Below are 21254 nucleotides of genomic sequence, written 5' to 3' on the forward strand. Positions count from 1 at the left end.
AATGAATTACATAATTAAAAAAATTACATAATTACGAGAAGAAATTACATTTAATTACGGAAATGAATTACATATAATGCGAATAAATTACATAATTTGCATAATTTTTAAAACTAGATAATATGATATATTTTTTTTATAAAAATAATCATGACGGAGTATTTACTTGCAGTAAAAAACTCGGCAACTTTTCTATCAGCCGTGCACACCGAAAATGGTACGTGACAATGATATGCGTACTTCTACTACAACTACTAATGTAGTCTATCATGAAATTTTTCAATTTTTAGAATAATTTGCATATGCTAAAGTTGATTATTAAATTATATTTCTTTTTTCGGGGTGTAAAGTTTTTTATGTATGCAAATTTTATTTACAATAATATATTACGTTATTTCCTCTTAACCATTGCATGTGAACACTTATTTGAAACAAGTGTAAACATTAATTATGTATATCGCTGATCTAGACCAACTAGATAATTACAATATAAATGAAAAAAAAAAAATCATCCTAAAACATTAATACCGGCCCAAATACATACCCAGCGACGGATCTTAGCATAGCTGCGCAGGGGCCAGGCTCCCCCGGGTTTTGGGCTGATCTACAGTTTTATGTCATGCCTAGGCATAAACTACACCATAATTAGTTAGGTGGCCCCCCTCCCATGCAAGTTGATAGAAAAACAAAGCATTTCGTGTGTTTCAATGTTATTTAAGACTAAGGCCCTGTTCTTTTGGACTTAAAGTCACTTAATTTCAATTCACTTCAGATTTTATAAGTTCAGTTCAGTTCAGATCCTATAAGTTCAGTTCAGTTCAGATCCTATAAGTTCAGTTTAGTTCAGATCCAATAAGTTCAGTTCAGATCCTATAAGTTAAGTTCAGATTTTATAAATTTAGTTCAGAAAACCTATATACAGAGTATTATTTTTAAAGACCAATACAAAAATATTTGACATTAATTATTCGATACATACATTATTATTTTAAAAAAAATCACTCATCTCATTAATAATTCCAGCGTCACAATAGATTTGGGCATGTTTGATAAAAAGCAGAATAAGGTCATGTATTAGGTACGAAACAACATAGTCAAAAACATTTGGCGAGGCAATGGATCCGTTGTTGAGAGTGATAGTGAAGATGAAAGTGATGAGGATTATGATAATATGGAAATAAATTGTTAGAAAAAAAGATATAATATGTGATTTATTTGTTATCGTAATGTAATCGTAGTATAATGTATGAACAAACCAATGCATATAAAGCGGAAAAATGTTATTATTTTACCTTTTGTTTTAGACTATAATTTTTTTTTATCAATGTTCTCAAGCGGATCCAGAAATTCTCGGTATCTCAGGATGCAGGGGCTCGGGTTGCCGCTTACATTTTTACTAGACTTAGCTTTGCTGTTGCTAAGGGTGTGGGAGCTCAGATTGTTTCACGGCTCCCCACCAATTTCATGTAAACTTTTATTTTTGTTTTAATGAAAGCTGCGCGCATCCTTATAATTTAAAAAAAAATAAAAAAAAAAAAAAAAAAATAATAATAGTTAAGTTAATAGTAATAGTCATGTTTTGAGGGACGCTTTCTCTCTCTAGAATTTTGCTCTAAAACTCCATTGTTGCGGACCTTATTCTAGCTCTCATGGCGCGTGGTAGAGGTCGTCCTCCACGAGGGAGACCATCAATGGATTCCTCTTCTCTTTTCGCATCTCCTGGTACTATTCTTACTCGCAATTCTGCAACTCACGAACAATTAACTGAAACCCAGACGTCCCCCACTTGCCAACCTGTTCTTTTGAATGATCTTCTTGTTAATGCGATTAATTCAACAGTTCCGAAACCTAGTAAGTCTACCATTCTTGTTGATAATACTGTGAATCTTGTTCATAATTCTGTGGAAATTGTTACTCCTGCGTTAAGCTTACCTTCTTCGAACATGGCGGACTCTGTTTCTAAAATTCAGAACCCTCAGTCTGATGAAGTAGCTAGTGTAGTGACTGAAACCCCCTTAGTTGGAACTGATATACCTACTATCGCCCCAATTGCTGGTGTTCCTATTGTTTCTGCTAATTCCGCCATTAAAGGTGCTGAAACAACAAAAAAATGGTCTGAAATTGCTAAACCTAAATCTCAATTGGGCATGAGCCTCTCGTTCCATGAGGACTGTAAACATGCTGAGGAAATTGATGTTGTTTTGGAAGATATTGCTGGAGAGTTAGAGATCTGGAAATACACTCTCATGGGTCATTTGTTGGGATCTAAGCCTTCTCTGAAACAGGTTTATGAGTTTGTTACCAAAAGTTGGCATCACCTGACTTCTCCAGTGGTGCAGTACTACAAAAAGGGTTGGTTTAGCTTTAGATTCTCTACTGAAGCTGAAATGAATTCTGTACTTAGGGAGGGTCCTACTCTTTGATCCTTAAACAATGGCACCCATCTTTCTCTTTTGAAATGGAAAAGGTTTCTGTTATGCCCATTTGGATCCTCTTCCCTGATCTTGACCCATATCTCTGGTCTAGTGCTGTGCTTAGCAAGATGTCTAGCAAAATAGGAAGGCCAATGTTTGCAGACATACCTACCACTAACAAGGAAAAGTTATCCTTTGCAAGAGTCATGATAGAGGTGGATATTGCAGGGCACCTTCCTCTTGAAATTAGTTTGAATACCCCCTTTGGTCCTTCTACTCAAAGGGTGGAGTATGAGTGGATCCCCCACTACTGTCAAGGATGTGAAAAGATGGGTCATATGCTTAAAACCTGCAAGAAAAAGCAGCCACAGGAGTTGAAAAAGTCCTTACTGTCAAAATCTGGACAACAACAGGACCCCCCTTGCATGCTAGGTGGTACCCCAGCTACTTCTGTAGTGATTCCTGATTCTGTGGTCACTAAGGTGGGCTCTGCTGGGTCTGAACCTATCCCACAAGTGACCTCAGACTCTGTTTCACTATCAGAACAAGTTGGAATGCACTCAGAATGCAGCAAGAAGGGCACATTGTGTTCACCTCAAATAGCCTTGAAGAGAGGTGTCACAATTCTGCTAGTCCCACAATTTACCTCTGAGAATGCTTTTGCATCTCTGGCCACTCTTGAGGAAGGAGAACTTGATGCTTCTCACACTTTGCACTCTTTGGCTAACTCTGGTTCTAAATCTGTTCAGTCTGCTCCACAACAACAGAATGTCTCCCCTTGTTTGCTAGGTGATACCCCAGCCTCTTCTGGAGTGATCTTTGATTCTATAGTGCCTGCTGGGAGTTCAGCACAGGCATTGGAGTCCTCTTCACTTCCAGATTCTGCTGGAGTTCACTCCAGATGCAGCAAGAAGGGCCAGTTGTGCACACCTCAAATAGCCTTGAAGAGAGGTGCCACTACTGAGCCAACTGTTGTTCCCATGATTGTCCCTCATTCTTTAGCTACTCAGGAGGTAGATGAACATGCTGCCTCTCAGTTATTGGCTACACAGGTGCCAGTTGATACAATCCCTACATCTCAGGAAGGAGTTCTTGTGGATAGGGGTAAACCAGTAACTGTTTTAGGGGATGGCAATCCACCTGATAAAGGTAAATGAAAATTGCCTCTTGGAACATTAGAGGGGGCAATGATCCTCTCAAGTTACAGGAAGTTAGGGAATTCTTTTGCACCCAACAGTTGGATATAATGGGTATTCTTGAAACTAGAATTAAACAACACAAGGCTAGTAAGGCTATAAATACTTACTTTAAAGCCTATTATACTATTTGTATCTATGACTACCACTATAATGGTAGAATCTGGCTAATTTGGAAACCCTCTACTGTCACCGTTACTCTTTTACAAGCTCATGCCCAGTTCTTGCATTGTGAGGTCTTACATCATGCTACATGCCATAAGTTTCATGTGACTATGGTTTATGCTAGTAATGATGCTAGGGCTAGGGATGATCTTTGGACCCATTTAATTCATTTACACCTCTCTGTAGATAAGTGGTTACTTCTTGGTGACTTTAATGTTGTTAGAGATGTCACTGAACGAATTAGTGACACCCCCCAGTGCTTGCTGATATTCTGGACTTTAACACTTGTCTCTATGCCTGTCAAGTGGAGGACCTTCCTAGCTCTGGTTGTGAAATGTCTTGGACTAACAAGCAGGAAACTGGGACCAGAGTTTGGTCAAAATTGGATAGAGCTTTGGGAAATCCCTCCTGGATGAATCAATTTCCGGCCACTTCTGCTAATTTCCTTGCTTCTAGAGTTTCTGATCACTCTCCCATTGTGGTTACTGTTCTTCAGGATCACAAAAGGCCTTCTGCGTTTAGTTTCCTTAACTGCTGGATTGAGGATCCCAGCTATGACACCATTGTTCAGGAAGCTTGGCATCAACCTGTTTCTGGCTCTAATACTTTCAAATTTTTTGAGCAGCTCAAGAATGTCAGGAAAGCTCTCAAGTCCCTTCATGGGAAAACTTATAATGGCATCACCACCAAGGTCAAAACTATTAAGAGTGAGCTTTAACAGTGTCAGCTGGACCTGCAAGCTCAACCCCTCTCGGATGATCTTATTGCTCAGGAAAAAGAACTCCTTCAGAAGTATTGCAAATTTAAAAATATTGAGAGGTCCATTCTCAGACAAAAAGCTAAGATCTCCAACATCAAACACAATGATTGCTCTACCAAATTCTTTTATGCTAAAATTTAGGAAAGGAAGCAGCAACAAATCATTGGTCAAATTAAGGACATGCATGGGATGGATAGAATTGGTTTGCAGCATGTTGCTGATGGTTTTGTTGAGTACTATAAAAAAATTGCTTGGTTCTCAGACTGATGTCCTCCCTCTGGATACTTCTTTTCTTCAGCAGGGTAATTGTGTCTTGCCTACTCATATGAAGGCCCTGACTAAACCTGTTACTAGGGAGGAAATTAGGCAGGCTCTCTTTGACATGGACCCTGACAAAAGTCCTGGACCTGATGGTTTCTCTTCTGCCTTCTTTAAGCACAGTTGGGCATTGATTGGTGATGCCTTCTGCAAAGCTGTAAATGCCTTCTTTGTTTCTGGAAGAATGAGTAAGCAGGTTAGTGCTACTCTCCTTACACTTCTCCCCAAGAAGAAGATTAGTTCTTCCGTGTTAGATTACAGGCCAATCTCTTGTTGCACCACCTTTTACAAGACCATTAGTAAAATTCTCACCCATCGACTGCAGCAGGTTCTACCTCACCTTATTGGCCCTGAACAAGCTGCTTTTGTTCAGGGCAGGTGTAATACCCCGTATTTTATATCGCTAATCGAGTCGAGTTAATTGTTTAGTCGTATTGATATCGTAAGATCGAGTTATTCGTAAACTTGTTGAGACGGGTTTAACTGAACGAAGTCACGTTAGCTTACCCATTTACCCAATCACGTTACCCATGACCCATTTACCATCTAACCTAATCTTTAACCTAAATTTTTACCCTAGCTCTACAAACACTCCCCTCTTACCCGCCTCCCTCTTTTCAGCGGCACAAATCTCAACCTTCACGCAAATCGAGAGCAACGAGAGTGAGTGTGGGTGTTGACGGCGCAGCAAGGAAGAGCATAGAGTGGTTGTCGACGCGTTGAGGCAGCCTTGGTGGTGGTTTACGTGGCAGTTTAGGTAAGCAGTTCCCCTCCCTTTTTCTCTTTGTCGTTTGTCGGGCGGTTTTGGTGGTCACCGTGTGTCACAGGGAGGTGGTAATGGTGGTTGGTGTCGGGGAAATTGTATTGGGTGGTTCGAGTCGCCTCTATTGGTGGCGGTTAGGGAGGTTTTAGACGGTGGAGATGGCGGTGAGAGGCGTCGTCGACAGGGGCAATCAAACGGATTCAAAACAGGGGTTTTCAGGCGGGTTAGACGATTGGAATTGGGGTTGCGCCACCGTGGACTCGGGGGAGGTCGAAACGGCGGAGCCATGGCGTCTGTGTGCGTTGTTTGACGACGAGCAGAGTGGTGGTGGTAGCATAGGCTGAGGTTAACGACGGTGGTGGCTATAGGGTTGCAAGGGGAGGCTGTTGGTGGCGGCAACCCCTGTTAGGCCGTGAGTTAGGGCTGTTGGCAGCCCTGGTTCGACTCGCCGGCGACAGTCGACCAGGTTGGGGTTGGTTGTCGGCGGTTGGGTTGAACTGGGGAACGGGCCTGGTGGTTGTCGTGGTGGTTCAGGCGACGCGTGAGGGGTTTGGGCGTATGTGAAGTCGCGGGTTGTGGGAGTCGGGTTGTTGGGATTGTTCAATGTTGATTCGGTCTTTTCTTAATCGTATAATTCGTTTAATCCTTTATTTATCGTGCTAGATATTTAATTTAATTCCCGACTCATTTAAATAATTAGAGTCGGGTTGGTTAAAATGGAAAACTGCTATATCGGGGAAGTTTCTATTTTTAGTAACTTTCTATTTTGGGAACGGGAATAGTTTAAGTAATTGTTTATCATTTATTTATCTTTCAGAGGGCGAATTGTTGTGGAATACTACTGAGCACCCGACTATTTGACAGCGGTACCGAGGTAGGGAAACACACTTGACTTATTATCGTTGTTGTTGAATGGTGTTGACTTGTTTGTGTTTCATATGACCAAACTGTGAACGTTGACTTGATTCGTGGTTGTTGATTCATGTTATGATTCATATCCTGGAATGTGCTTGACTGAATTGATCGTATTGAGTATATTATTACAACATTCGGTATCCGGCATGATTCTATGATTTACCAGTTCAATGATATACATATTGTGTTGCATTAATTTCTTGAGCATTCATATGCATTGGAGATGGAGGATGTTGTGGTGATGTGGTGTGGTGATGATGATGTTGTGATAAGGCCCAGGCTGGTTCTGCAGGACTTGCCCTGGTGTCCCCAGCTGCGAGCTGGCAGATCGGCTACGGTCGATATATAGTCTACCGGGGATCGGTATGGCTGGGTTGTACGGGTTATGAGATATGAGTTGAGATGGAGATGGAGGTGACGGAGGAGCATGCATATCATACTTTGTTATTTAATTGTATTCCCTACTCAACCTCGTGGTTGACCCTGTGTATTCGTGAACACCTGTGATGATCCAAATATTGGGGAGCAGACTTGACAGGTTTATGAGATAGGATGGGAGCTTGATGGGCGTGAGACACTGGATCATAAGACTTAGTAGCTAGATCATTATTTGGAAGACTTTCACTTTTATTTATGTTAGTTCTTTGAAATTTATGTAAAAGAGGTTTTGTAATAGTTAAGTTAAAGTAATTATATAATTTGCCTTGGAGTTTATTTTGTTATTCACTACCTCGGGAAACCGAGATGGTAACAGTCCGGTTTATTAGGGAATGTCTTGTTAAAGGCTCCTTCATAAATCGGGGTGTTACAAAGTGGTATCAGAGCGAACGATCCTCAGGCCTAAACCAATGAACCAAATGAACGTAGGAGGTGTCTAAATAAAATGAACCCCTGGGTAGGAACTGTTAGGAGCTCACAGTGCGGTTAAGAAGGCGCCCTTAATACGTGCTCTTTTGCCCTCTCAGTTTTGAGCCAGGTAACCCGAGATAAATTGAGTGAATGGGGTAGTTAGAAGTAAAACCTTGGATATAACCGAGTTGATGTATACCTTGAGACCCATATATTCTAACCATTCTGCAGGACGACGTTACGGTAAGTATTTTGTATGAATGATGACGTGATCATATGATGTTGTGGAGATGAGAAATAAATTTTCGTGTTCTGGTTGATAATCAATGAAGTGTTGGATTGTGGTAATCGTGAGCGTGAAAATAATTGCGAATTGATGATATTTATCTGGATGGATGTTGAATGACGTGTTGATAGAGCTAATATGTCTAGCGATATGCGGTTATGTGATCCCGAAGCCATGCTAGTATAGTATTGTGATAGTAATCTGAAACACTATTGAATTACATGTTTCTAGTCATAGCAATCGTGATTTAGATGTCAGGAGTAGATCGAGATGCGAAGGGATTCTATGGAATAGATGTTTACGTAAGCACAAAGTGTGAGATTTAGGTTGGGATGGGTTAGTATACATAGTATGTTCATAAGAGCTTGTAACATAGTAAAGAATGACCTAGTGCTGAAACTCGTTTTGTTTGATTTTACTCTTTAATTGACCTTACTGCCATTTCTTTTCTGTTTATTGCCTATGGATAAAAATTTTATGATAGATAGCCTCGTGAGTTAGTGTTCATTTGGCGTTGGTTTCATGCTTATAGTATATACGGATTAGGAGTAATAAATATTTTAGTGGGCTGTGGTCAGGAAGTTCTTGTGCAGTGATGTTTTGACCAACGATTTTGTAAAAATCCTCATTTAAATTGTATTAATAATTTTTGCATAATTCCAACTCCATCGATCAGAAGATTCGCATATGTTTTCAAATTTATGAGCCACGAAAATTCTTGATGTCTCTATATTAAATGGTAAGTTTTGCAAACTGACCCAAGTTTCGGACCAATTGCTGTCACATACTTGTTTGGACCAACTGAGTTGTAAAATTCTTTAAAAATGGAATTCTTGTGCTTTAGACCTAATTTTTTTTCCCCTGTGTTTGTAACTCTCCGTATCTTATAAAAGTAATATGAATCAAGTTTTAATCGGACGGTTATTTGTTCGTGGTCTTGGAAGTTACAACGTGAATCATGACTTGTAAAATGTGTGTTCTATGTTGAGTTTTCATGCAATTGTTTGGTTATTTCATGAGCCTTATTAATGTGACCTTATAATATTTTTATATGACGATAGTAGTACGCATGTTCAGTAGTTATGTATCTTAACAAGTGATAAAATTAAAGCTTAGTTGATAACATTGTTGGCATGATAGTATGAGTGAGATAGAATAGCTTAATTTGATCCTTAATCGAGGGTGAAATATTTTATACGAGTCCGGTTGTTTGCATATTTTATATATGCTTGGCATGTTGTAATATCTCTGGTGTTCATCATATTTGTATAGTGGTCGGATATATATAAATATAAAACTATATTGTCATATCTTGGTAAAGTTGGTGGCGTTAAATGTTAACTTGATTGTTTTAATATACTCGCATGAATATTTATAATAATTATGTTTAAATGTTTACACATGGATGGTAGTAATGAGTATGTCTAAATGTTCACACATGTAGTATGCCATCTGAGTTCTAATGCCTTTAATGTGAGTTTGTGTGCCCATACTTATATTTAATACCTTCATCGCATTAAATTATTTCAGTTGAACCTAAACCTATGACATGATAATAAACGGTGTTGTTATTCCTTATTGGATATGCTCGTTATTATACTGTCATAAAATGCTAAAGTGATTCTTGCAGTCGTATGGGCGCGATATAAAGGAAACTGTTTGATGTAGCACGACATTTGACATACCTATATTCTCGAGTCGTTGCTATCAATTATATTTTAATGAAGATTGTTTATGATAACTATGTTGGCAATTATAATGGGATAACCCTTCGATGATTCACATGATATGCGTTGGTTTAAATGATAGCCGTTATAGTTACATTCAATTGAGCCTACGAGTTGCCTAATTATTCAAATCAGAGAAGTTGTTCAAGTTGCTAATCTTTTATCATAGATAAGGTTCTACAAAGTATATGATGGCAATGTATATGTTTAAGCTATTTATGCGATATCTTTTGTTTTGCTGAAAAGGAGTTATACTAAGTTGCTGGACACAACTGAACGATATGGTTGCTAAAATGTTAAACACATGGGTGATATGGAAGTAATATAGTTGTTGTCATGGATCATATGTTGTAACTTTTATTGGGAAATATGTTTTCAGAATTTATATCATACAAACTGACTAACTCGTGTTGCATGTCTGATGGGTCAAATGGTTTTGATTACGTGTTATGTTTTCTATGGTTTCAAAGTGTTTAAGTAGTGCATATGCACCGCATGTTTTAATACTCCTGGTGATTGATTAGTAGTAGGGCGGAATGAATGCGCATATGGTTCAATTGTTCGGAATTAGTAATAGTTTTGACTTGGGAGAGGAATTTGGTGGGGTCAATGTTAGATTGTATGCTGGTATACGTGTATCCTTGTGGTTGATCTTTCTAAGGTTGTTGTTCTCTGGTAGATAATGCGAACTGTGATAATCTTGAGTTGACCAAAACCCTGGTACTACAACAGCTACTCTGAAAACTTGTTATATAACTTTCGCACACTTAAACCTCGTGAATGAATCCTTTATCTTAACACCCTTCTACGGTAGCACCCTTGTGTCTTAATTTGTTTAACTTTCCACTTTGTAGGATGGATCCCTACAATGTACACCCGCGAGACTGTTACATGTCACTTGATGCTGACTTCAATGAGCATTGCGAGAAACTTTGTGCTGCCATGGACAAGTATGGCCATAATGGGCACCCTGAGTACTTAACTAATACTCAGTTAAGAGCGTATACCCTTATCGATACTATCCCCGACTCGGCATACTAAAGGACAAAGCAAACACTTCTATATGAGAGAGTTGTCCACCCATTGCATGAGGTTATGCCGTGACCCCAATATCTGCGGCGGGGCGATTACCCGCCCGAGCATACCTTTGACTTTATATCAAAGCGAACCGAGATACGAATTTTACGCTAATGTACCTGATGCCGAAAGTACGACTGAACCACCCAAACCAGACTTTGGGGAAGAGGTGAACCAGGAAGGGAAGGACATAGAAGTCACCAGAACCAGAGTAAGCGCGACCTAAGAACTGTTAGGTTAGAGCTAGTAACACCTTGATCGGTCTGTTATGAAACCGTGTAAACCTTTAGCTCCTTTCTTGCTGTTCTTTTAGTTTGATGTTGTGTTTTTAAGTCAAGCATGAGCTAAGTAATAAGTGTTACTTGTTGACAATCAATTAATTCCATGAATAAAACCTTGTTTTCGACTTTAATGTTTTGCGCAATCTCTTACCATGTGTTCTTTTCGTTACATGTGTTGTGTGATTTTGTTGCATAGGAATATGAAAGTTGAAAAGAGGTTACGAGGACGTAACCATGTTCTTAGTTGGGTAGGATTGTAAAATCTTAATGTTTATGTTGCACTTGTTTATAGATTGTGGTTTTGATCAAGTTGTAGATTGTGGTTTTGGATCAGGTTGATGTTTCGTTGTGTGGTACCCATGCAAATGAGTTCTCTATGTTGTGTAGTTAAACTACTGGTATGGTGCTCTGATAGTTTGAGGTGAACGACAGTAGTAGGATGATGGAATGATTCGTGGTGATATGTTTGCATGAAGTAAGTTCCGGGACGTAACTTTCTTTTTAGGAGGGTAGAATGTAACATTTTGTTTTATGGGCCTAAGTTCATGAGTTCTTATACTAGAAAATCTGTTTTGGTACCCACGGTGAACGGTGATGCGTGGAGGTTTGATAGATGAGCGAACTTCGGGACGAAGTTCATTTTAAGGGGGGAAGACTGTAATACCCCGTATTTTATATCGCTAATCGAGTCGAGTTAATTGTTTAGTCGTATTGATATCGTAAGATCGAGTTATTCGTAAACTTGTTGAGACGGGTTTAACTGAACGAAGTCACGTTAGCTTACCCATTTACCCAATCACGTTACCCATGACCCATTTACCATCTAACCTAATCTTTAACCTAAATTTTTACCCTAGCTCTACAAACACTCCCCTCTCACCCGCCTCCCTCTTTTCAGCGGCACAAATCTCAACCTTCACGCAAATCGAGAGCAACGAGAGTGAGTGTGGGTGTTGACGGCGCAGCAAGGAAGAGCATAGAGTGGTTGTCGACGCGTTGAGGCGGCCTTGGTGGTGGTTTACGTGGCAGTTTAGGTAAGCAGTTCCCCTCCCTTTTTCTCTTTGTCGTTTGTCGGGCGGTTTTGGTGGTCACCGTGTGTCACAGGGAGGTGGTAATGGTGGTTGGTGTCGGGGAAATTGTATTGGGTGGTTCGAGTCGCCTCTATTGGTGGCGGTTAAGGAGGTTTTAGACGGTGGAGATGGCGGTGAGAGGCGTCGTCGACAGGGGCAATCAAACGGATTCAAAACAGGGGTTTTCAGGCGGGTTAGACGATTGGAATTGGGGTGGCGCCACCGTGGACTCGGCGGAGGTCGAAACGGCGGCGCCATGGCGTCTGTGTGCGTTGTTTGACGACGAGCAGAGTGGTGGTGGTAGCATAGGCTGAGGTTAACGACGGTGGTGGCTATAGGGTTGCAAGGGGAGGCTGTTGGTGGCGGCAACCCCTGTTAGGCCATGAGTTAGGGCTGTTGGCAGCTCTGGTTCGACTCGCCGGCGGTAGTCGACCAGGTTGGGGTTGGTTGTCGGCGGTTGGGTTGAACTGGGGAACGGGCCTGGTGGTTGTCGTGGTGGTTCAGGCGGCGCGTGAGGGGTTTGGGCGTATGTGAAGTCGCGGGTTATGGGAGTCGGGTTGTTGGGATTGTTCAATGTTGATTCGGTCTTTTCTTAATCGTATAATTCGTTTAATCCTTTATTTATCGTGCTAGATATTTAATTTAATTCCCGACTCATTTAAATAATTAGAGACGGGTTTTGAGTCGGGTTGGTTAAAATGGAAAACTGCTATATCGGGGAAGTTTCTATTTAAGGAGATTTTCCAATTAAGAAGTTTCTATTTTTAGTAACTTTCTATTTTGGGAACGGGAATAGTTTAAGTAATTGTTTATCATTTATTTATCTTTCAGAGGGCGAATTGTTGTGGAATACTACTGAGCACCCGACTATTTGACTGTGGTACCGAGGTAGGGAAACACACTTGACTTATTATCGTTGTTGTTGAATGGTGTTGACTTGTTTGTGTTTCATATGACCAAACTGTGAACGTTGACTTGATTCGTGGTTGTTGATTCATGTTATGATTCATATCCTGGAATGTGCTTGACTGAATTGATCGTATTGAGTATATTATTACAACATTCGGTATCCGGCATGATTCTATGATTTACCAGTTCAATGATATACATATTGTGTTGCATTAATTTCTTGAGCATTCATATGCATTGGAGATGGAGGATGTTGTGGTGATGTGGTGTGGTGATGATGATGTTGTGATAAGGCCCAGACGGGTTCTGCAGGACTTGCCCTGGTGTCCTCAGCTGCGAGCTAGCAGATCGGCTACGGTCGATATATAGTCTACCGAGGATCGGTATGGCTGGGTTGTACGGGTTATGAGATATGAGTTGAGATGGAGATGGAGGTGACGGAGGAGCATGCATATCATACTTTGTTGTTTAATTGTATTCCCTACTCAACCTCATGGTTGACCCTGTGTATTCGTGAACACCTGTGATGATCCAAATATTGGGGAGCAGACTTGACAGGTTTATGAGATAGGATGGGAGCTTGATGGGCGTGAGACACTGGATCAGAAGACTTAGTAGCTAGATCATTATTTGGAAGACTTTCACTTTTATTTATGTTAGTTCTTTGAAATTTATGTAAAAGAGGTTTTGTAATAGTTAAGTTAAAGTAATTATATAATTTGCCTTGGATTTTATTTTGTTATTCACTACCTCGTGAAACCGAGATGGTAACAGTCCGGTTTATTAGGGAATGTCTTGTTAAAGGCTCCTTCATAAATCGGGGTGTTACAGCAGGGATATTCATGAGAACATTATGCTCTCCCAGTCTTTGGTTAAAGGGTATAACAGAAAATATCTCACCCCCAGATGCCTTATAAAGGTTGATATTAGGAAGGCTTTTGACTCTCTCCAATGGGACTTTATTAAGAATATGTTGCACAGTTTCAATTTCCCCCCTATTTTTGTTACTTGGATTATGGGGTGCATCTCTAGTTCTTGGTTCTCTTTGAAAATAAATGGAGCCACTCATGGTTTCTTCAAGGGACACAGTGGATTGAGGCAAGGAGATCCTCTCTCTCCATACTTATTTGTCCTTAGTATGGAAGTTTTGTCTAGACATCTAAGGGTCATCTGCTCTAAACCTTCTGTATCTTACCACCCTAAATGTTCTAGAATTGGTCTCACTCATCTTATCTTTGCTGACGACCTTATGATCTTTACTCGAGGTGATGTGCCTTCTGTAAAGGAAGTCTTGACTACCCTAACACTGAGAAGACTGAAATTTACTTTGGAGGAGTTCATCTTGCTATAAAGGAAGAAATCATGGAGCTCACTGGTTTTTCTGAAGGCAAATTTCCTTTCAGGTAATTAGGGTTGCCTCTGAATACAACTAAGAATACTGTTGATAAGTATGGCATGCTCATTACTAAGGTTCAAGTTGCTGTGCAACATTGGTCCTCTAAACTGCTTTCTTATGCTGGTAAAGTTCAGCTACTTTCCTCTGTGGTTTTTGGTCTCGAAAATTTCTGGTGCTCCAGTGGCCTCTTGCCCAAGAGCATTATTAAACTCATGGATCAGATGTGTAAAAAAAATTTCTGGGGGATTGGACTTTCACATAGGAAACTGGTCCCTAAAAGCTGGAAGAGCATCTGCTCACCCAGAGAAGAGGGTGGTTTTGGGATCAAAGAGCTCCTCTCCTGGAACAAAGCTTTGGTTTCTAAATGGGTTTGGAAACTGACCCTCCCTCCTAATGGTATTTGGTGCAACTGGAATACTACTTATCCATTGCATAATGGTACCATCTGGGATATATCTGCTAGAGACTATTTTTCTGAGAGTCTGAATAGTATCATTGCTGTTAAAAATGAACTTATTCATGCTACTGGCTCTCAGGCTGCTGCTCAGACTCTCTTACACAGCTGGTGTACTAATGGCCAATTTCATACTCATCTTGCCTATAACTGGTTCAGGCCGAAGTTTGCAGTTAATACTATGCTCAGGCTCCCCTTTGGTAAAGCTGTAGAACCAAAGAAGGCTATTATAGCTTCTCTAGCTCTGCAGAAGCGCCTCACCACTGTTGACATCCTCCAACGAAGAGGACTCATTATAGTAAACAGATGTACTCTGTGTAAGTCTGCAGCAGAATCCCATTCTCATCTGTTTTTCAAATGTTCCTACTCTTAGGCCTTATGGGGAGGTATGCTTGCTTGGATGAAGATCTCTGGCCGTAGTAACTGCTACATAGCAGAATTCAAATGGTGCGCTGGAAAGAAGACTAAAAAACATTGGAAGCATACTTGGTTTGTTAGCTGTTTGGTTGGCACTCTCTATGCTATTTGAAATTTGAGAGAAATAGCCGCATCTTTTTACTGATAAAGAAAGCACTGTTGAACAAGCTCTCTTTAGTCTTAAGTATGCAGTTAGTGTTTATTTGCTACATAAGTTCCCATCTCTTGATGCTAGGATAGGTGTAAGCTTACATGCCTAATTGGGCCTTTTTTAAGGCTTAAGGGGTTATTCTTTGTAAAATTTGTATTCTTTTCTTTACCCCTTGAGGATGAATGAAAAGAATTATAACTTTTTGCAAAAAAAAATAATAATAATAATAATAGTTAAGTTAAATAAAATAAAATAAAATTAAGTTAAGTTCGGCTCCTATAAGTTTAGTTCAGTTAGTTCGGATTTTATAAGTTCAGTTCAGTTCAGATCCTATAAGTTCAGTTCCGTTCAGATCCTATAAGTTCAGTTCAGATCCTATAAGTTCAGTTCAGTTCAGATCAGATTCGTTTCAGTCCAAAAGAACAGGGCCTAAATTTTCATATGGTTTTATTAGTAACTAGTCCCTAGAACTTCCTTTTATATTTTTATTTAACAAAAATTAAATACTTTTTAACATTTCCTAGAGTCAAGTAGTGCAGATTATTTGGTCACTTTTCGAAAATGTACCGCAAAAGCTAATACTAGAAATTAACAAGTATACTACTCCGTATAAAATAAACCTTGATAAATAAAAGTTTAAAACCTTGAAACTCATCTAATTCCTATCCGTACAAATAAACATTTTAAGCGAGATACCTTAAACCATTTAAAACCTTGAAACTCATCTAATTCATGTAAATGGAAATAGGAACCAACACTTAGACTAGGAAGGAATATTAATTATTCTTCATTAAGGTTAGTTTTATTTTCATAAAACTCGTGATTGTGTTGATATTGGAAACTGGTATGTGTTGATATTGGAATACATAAGGAGTAATTTTATTTGATTATATACTTTACTTGGTTCAATTTTCATTATGTTTTACATTATGGAGAAAATATATTACTAGGTGATGTAAATAATTAATCAACTTGAAGATACCTTAAACCATTTATTTATTTTTTATATTTTTTTGTGAAAAATGTTTTAATAAAAAGTAAATAAATAAGCGAGATAATATATCTAGTCTTTCTTGCAATTAATTTAGTTGCTAAGAGAAAAATCTTGAGAGAAGTTTAATATTCGGTTAGTTTTGATGTCAATTACTGACTATTTACTTCCCAATATATGTTGGGAAAATACTCAAAATTGTCAAGTATGTACCGTATAAGCTTAGTTCTACTTTAACAAACTATACTATGTAGCCTATTAATTTCACAACGAACTTATGAGTTAAAGTGTATTTTGCGATTAACTTTGGCCCCCCTTGAGAAATCTTTCAAGATCCGCCACTGTACATACCTGTGTAATTTTGCACAGGTTTAAAACTAGTGTATCATCAATGCTAATGTTAGAGTTCTTCATGAAATTTAGATTTTTTATTCTTTTTATTATAGAAGAATGTAAATTTTTCTCAGGTGAATAATTAGTTGTATAGTTTTTAACACGGCTGAAATTATTATAAAAAAAATTGTTACAAGTTGTATTAATACCAATATAAAATAATTTTTTGTGCACAAATTCTTACAATAGATGGGAGATATCCGTCTATAGTTATAGACGACTCAAATATCCACCCAATTTAAACATAAGACAAGCAACAAGTTGCATAGTGGAGCCCAAAATTGTCACACTTCATATTTGACTCATCTTTCGTTTTAGACGGATATATTAAATAGTGAGACTAATTGTCTTTTGTGATAGTTTATTGAGAAATGAAAAACTGGGTTGCAGGTTATTCTTAGTTAAATTTATGGGCCTTAATTGTTACAAATGAAACTTACGAAGCTAAATTTCACCATTGTTCAAATTAAGGAGTTAGTTGTCAGTCTTGTCACTTATAAGATTTTAAAAGAAAATAAACCACCACTTAAATTCGGCTCACGCACCACCCACAAAGGGAGAGAAAACTCGAAATTTGAAAAAGAGAAATGAGAGCAGTTGTGGACTCGTATGGGTATACGTGATAAGTAGTTAATGGTAGGCCGCAAGTCGTGGAGGGTGACTAGTGGGTGGTGGACATGTGTCATGACTGGATGGTCATCGATGGGTTACAGATGCGTTGGTGTTGGAAGTTGGCCGGTCATTATTAGGTAATTATGGGGTATGTGGAGAACGTTGGAGGAGGAAAAAATCAGATTTGGGTCCTAAGGAATTGACTGTTTTATTATGTAGGTTATTCTTGTGATAGGCAACAAAGGTAGAGGCAGGGGAGGCGTGGAAGGTGTCAATCATAACAAATCATCAGTCAATGATTCCCCAACCAATCCAACGTGAATCAAGGAAATTGATTTAGTCAATTGTTTATATTAGGAATATTCAAATTGTATATATTGTTAGCATTATTTACTCCTACTTTTATGTTATTTGTTACCCTAATTCTAGCTATGTAAATTAGTATATAAACCTTGTAATCATAGTTAACAATTTGCAATTCATAATAATACTTCATTATCTTATATGGTATCAGGTTCTAATTGATCCTATGCTACTACACTGCTTCCGCCTTCCTCGAAACCCATGGCATCCAATAACAACCTCATCCCTAACCTTGATGAACCAACCAAACCCCTTCTCTCCCTGCACTTCCCGTCTTGCACGAAACTCACACCACAAAACTACCGCACCTGGTCCTTCCAAATAACCCGTCTCCTCCAAGGATATGGCTTATTTTCGTATCTCGATGGCACCACCGTAATCCCACCCCAAACCATTCTACCTGTTGCCACTGAATCGAAACCCAATCCCGCACCCATTCCTAACCCTGCCTATCACACCTGGTTTCGCCAAGACAAACTCCTCCTCGGTGCCTTGGCTGCCACACTCCATGACTCCGTCAGCCCTCTCATCCTTAACGCCACCACCACACATGAAGCGTGGCAACTCCTGAAAACCACTTATGCCAACCCTTCGAGAGGACATATCCTTCAACTTAAGGACAAACTCAAAAACCTCAAACATGGTGACCAATCCATCACCGACTCTATTCTGTCCATCCGCTCTTGCACCGATCAGTTGGCTCAACTCGATAAACCAGTTGATGCCGAAGACATTACCTCTCACATTATCTCTGGCCTTGATCCCGAACTCTACAAATCCGTCATCGACGCTGTTAGAGCTCGTGATACACCCATAGCCTTTGAAGATTTTCATGAAAAACTCATTCAACATGAAATTCTTGTCAAAAACCAACCACCCACCAATACCACTGCATTCACACCCTCGGCTCACTCTGCAACCCGTCACTACCACAACAACAATAACACTCGTTCTTATCAACCTCACACCTCCTATCAACCCTCCTCGAATCAAACTCAAACCCGTCAACCCAACTACACCAACGCTCAGCCTAAACCCTTCAAAGGGAAATGTCACTACTGTCGTGAACAAGGGCTGTCACTGGTGACTGCCCCGACTTCAAACGTGACTACCCTACGGTTGTGTTCCCTCCACCCCTCCCCAAACAACACCGTCCTCATGCCCATACAGCTGTCGTGAACACTGCCTCTTCCTCATCCTATCTCATTGATAGTGGTGCCTCCCACCATATCACCAACGACCTCAACACTCTCTCCCTTCACTCTGCCTATGATGGCCCGGACGACCTCGTCATCGGAGATGGTTCGTCTCTAGCCATAACACATACTGGCTCCTTTTCTTTTCAATCCCTTAATTTTCACAATGTTTTAGTTGTTCCTAATATTTCTCGTCGTTTAATTTACGTTTCTATATTTTGTAAAGATAATTCCGCTATTGCCTTATTCTCACAAAATTCTTTCTGTTTTAAGGCGATCTCGACCGACCACATTCTTCTTCAAGGCCATTCCCATGATGGAACTTATGAATGGCATCCACCTCCACCTCCACAAGCAAACTCGGCCAAGCTCTCCTCCACCCTATGGCATCAACGACTTGGTCACCCCTCCACCGCCATCCTCAAGCTTTTAAATTCAACCTGCAATTTTCGAATTTCTGATTTTTCTCATTGTAATTCGTGCTTAATGAATAAAAGCCATAAGCTTCCATTTTCCGTTTCATCATTACAATTGTCTGCCTCTCTAGACCTTATTTTCTCGGATGTTTGGACCTCACCCATTCTATCTCGTGATGCCCTAAAATACTACGTCATATTTGTCGATCATTTTACGCATTACATCTGGCTATATCCGATGAAAAATAAATCCGACACACATCTCCTTTTCACACGATTCAAAGCCATTATTGAAAAATTCTTCAATAAACCTATTAAATGTTTTTACTCGGATAATGGAGGTGAGTACATAAAATTAAACCCGATTCTACTTGACAATGGCATAACCCATCTCACCTCGCCTCCTCATACCCCCAAGCACAACGGCTTTGCAGAGCGTCGCCATCGTCACATTGTCGAAACTGGCCTTGCTCTCCTCACCCAAGCCCGTATGCCTATCTCGTTCTGGCCAAACGCATTTGCCACGGCTGTCTATCTCATTAATAGACTCCCGACACCAACCCTTCACAATAAATCCCCATATGAAAAACTATTTCACCAATTACCTAATTATCTCAAACTCCGTCCCTTTGGATGTTTATGTTTCCCGTGGCTTCGTCCCTATAATACTCATAAGCTAAACTCAAAATCGACTCCTTGTGTTTTTATAGGGTACTCCACAACTCAAAGTGCCTACCTCTGTTTCGATCCACTGACACTTGAAACCTACACTTCACGACATATTCGTTTCGTCGAAACCGAATTTCCATATGAGTCACTTACAAAACAACCCATCTCCACTATTCCGTCCTCTGATCAATGGTGTGAACTAGCTATTCCTATTATCCAACCCAAACCCACAAACGAACCCAACCCGCCTGACCCCACACCAAACCCTGGACCCACGGCTGAACCCACACCCGAGCCCAACTCGCCTGACCCCACACCAACTCCTGGACCAACAGCTGAACCCACACCCGACCCCTCTTCACCTCCAAACGAACCAACCACTCCTACCTCGTCCTCCAACTCTTCTACTCCTGTCTCTTCTCCTTCTACCAACTCTACCCCATCTACCCCATCGACCACCAACAGCATCCCCACACCACCACCCCCACCTCCACCTCCTTCTCGAGCCATCACACGCCTTAGCCATAACATCGTCAAACCCAATCCGAAGTATGCCAAGACTGCCATCTCCACCGCCACCCATATTATACCAAATACCACTAAACAAGCTCTCATTGATCCTCGTTGGCGTGCCGCAATGATCGATGAACACCAAGCATTAACCCGTAATAACACATGGACCCTAGTTCCTCGCACCTTGCCCAAAACATTATTGGATGCAAATGGGTTTATCGCATTAAATATAATCCCGATGGAAGTCTCAAACAACACAAGGCTCGTCTTGTTGCGAAAGGTTTTCATTAATGCCCTGGTATCGATTACTCCGAAACCTTCAGCCCAGTTATCAAACCAACGACCATCCGTCTGATCCTATCTCTCGCAGTCACTAACAATTGGCACCTGCACCAAATTGATGTCAATAATGCGTTCCTCCAAGGTACCCTTTCGGACACCGTATTCATGAGTCAGCCTCCTGGTTTCATAGACACTGACAAACCCGATCATGTATGTCGTCTCAACAAAGCTATCTACGGGCTAAAACAAGCACCTAGAGCATGGTACACCAAACTCAAAAAATACCTCCTAGACTCCCAATTTCGAAAATCTATTTCGGACCCCTCCCTTTTTCTTCACATCACACCAAAACGAACCCTCTATGTGCTCGTATATGTCGACGATATTATCGTTTCCGGCCCAAACCCTACCCACATCGCTGAGTTCATCACCCACATTTCTAATAAATTTTCTCTCAAAGACCTTGGACCTCTATCCTATTTCTTAGGCATAGAAGTCACTCCCACAAAAACCGGTATCCATCTTAACCAAACCAAATACCTATCGGACCTTCTTCATAAATACAATATGCATGAATGCAGGCCAGCTACAACACCCATGGTAACTCACCCTCCCCTCGTTAAGGAACCAAATCAACCCATCGAGAATGAAAGTGACTATCGCTCCATTGT

General features: G+C 40.2%; 1 protein-coding gene across 1 annotated transcript; it reads left to right on the forward strand.

The window, feature by feature from the left end:
- The first annotated feature begins 2458 nt into the window (after window positions 1–2458).
- LOC141594871 (uncharacterized) lies at window positions 2459–15109 on the forward strand. The gene is made up of 5 exons (XM_074414856.1): window positions 2459–3563; window positions 4081–4466; window positions 4798–5049; window positions 14201–14845; window positions 14954–15109. The coding sequence occupies exons 1-5, from the start codon at window positions 2459–2461 to the stop codon at window positions 15107–15109; spliced, it is 2544 nt and encodes an 847-aa protein (XP_074270957.1).
- Window positions 15110–21254: the final 6145 nt, after the last annotated feature.

Source organism: Silene latifolia, chromosome 8, assembly GCF_048544455.1.
Source record: "Silene latifolia isolate original U9 population chromosome 8, ASM4854445v1, whole genome shotgun sequence".
Lineage (NCBI taxonomy): Eukaryota > Viridiplantae > Streptophyta > Magnoliopsida > Caryophyllales > Caryophyllaceae > Silene > Silene latifolia.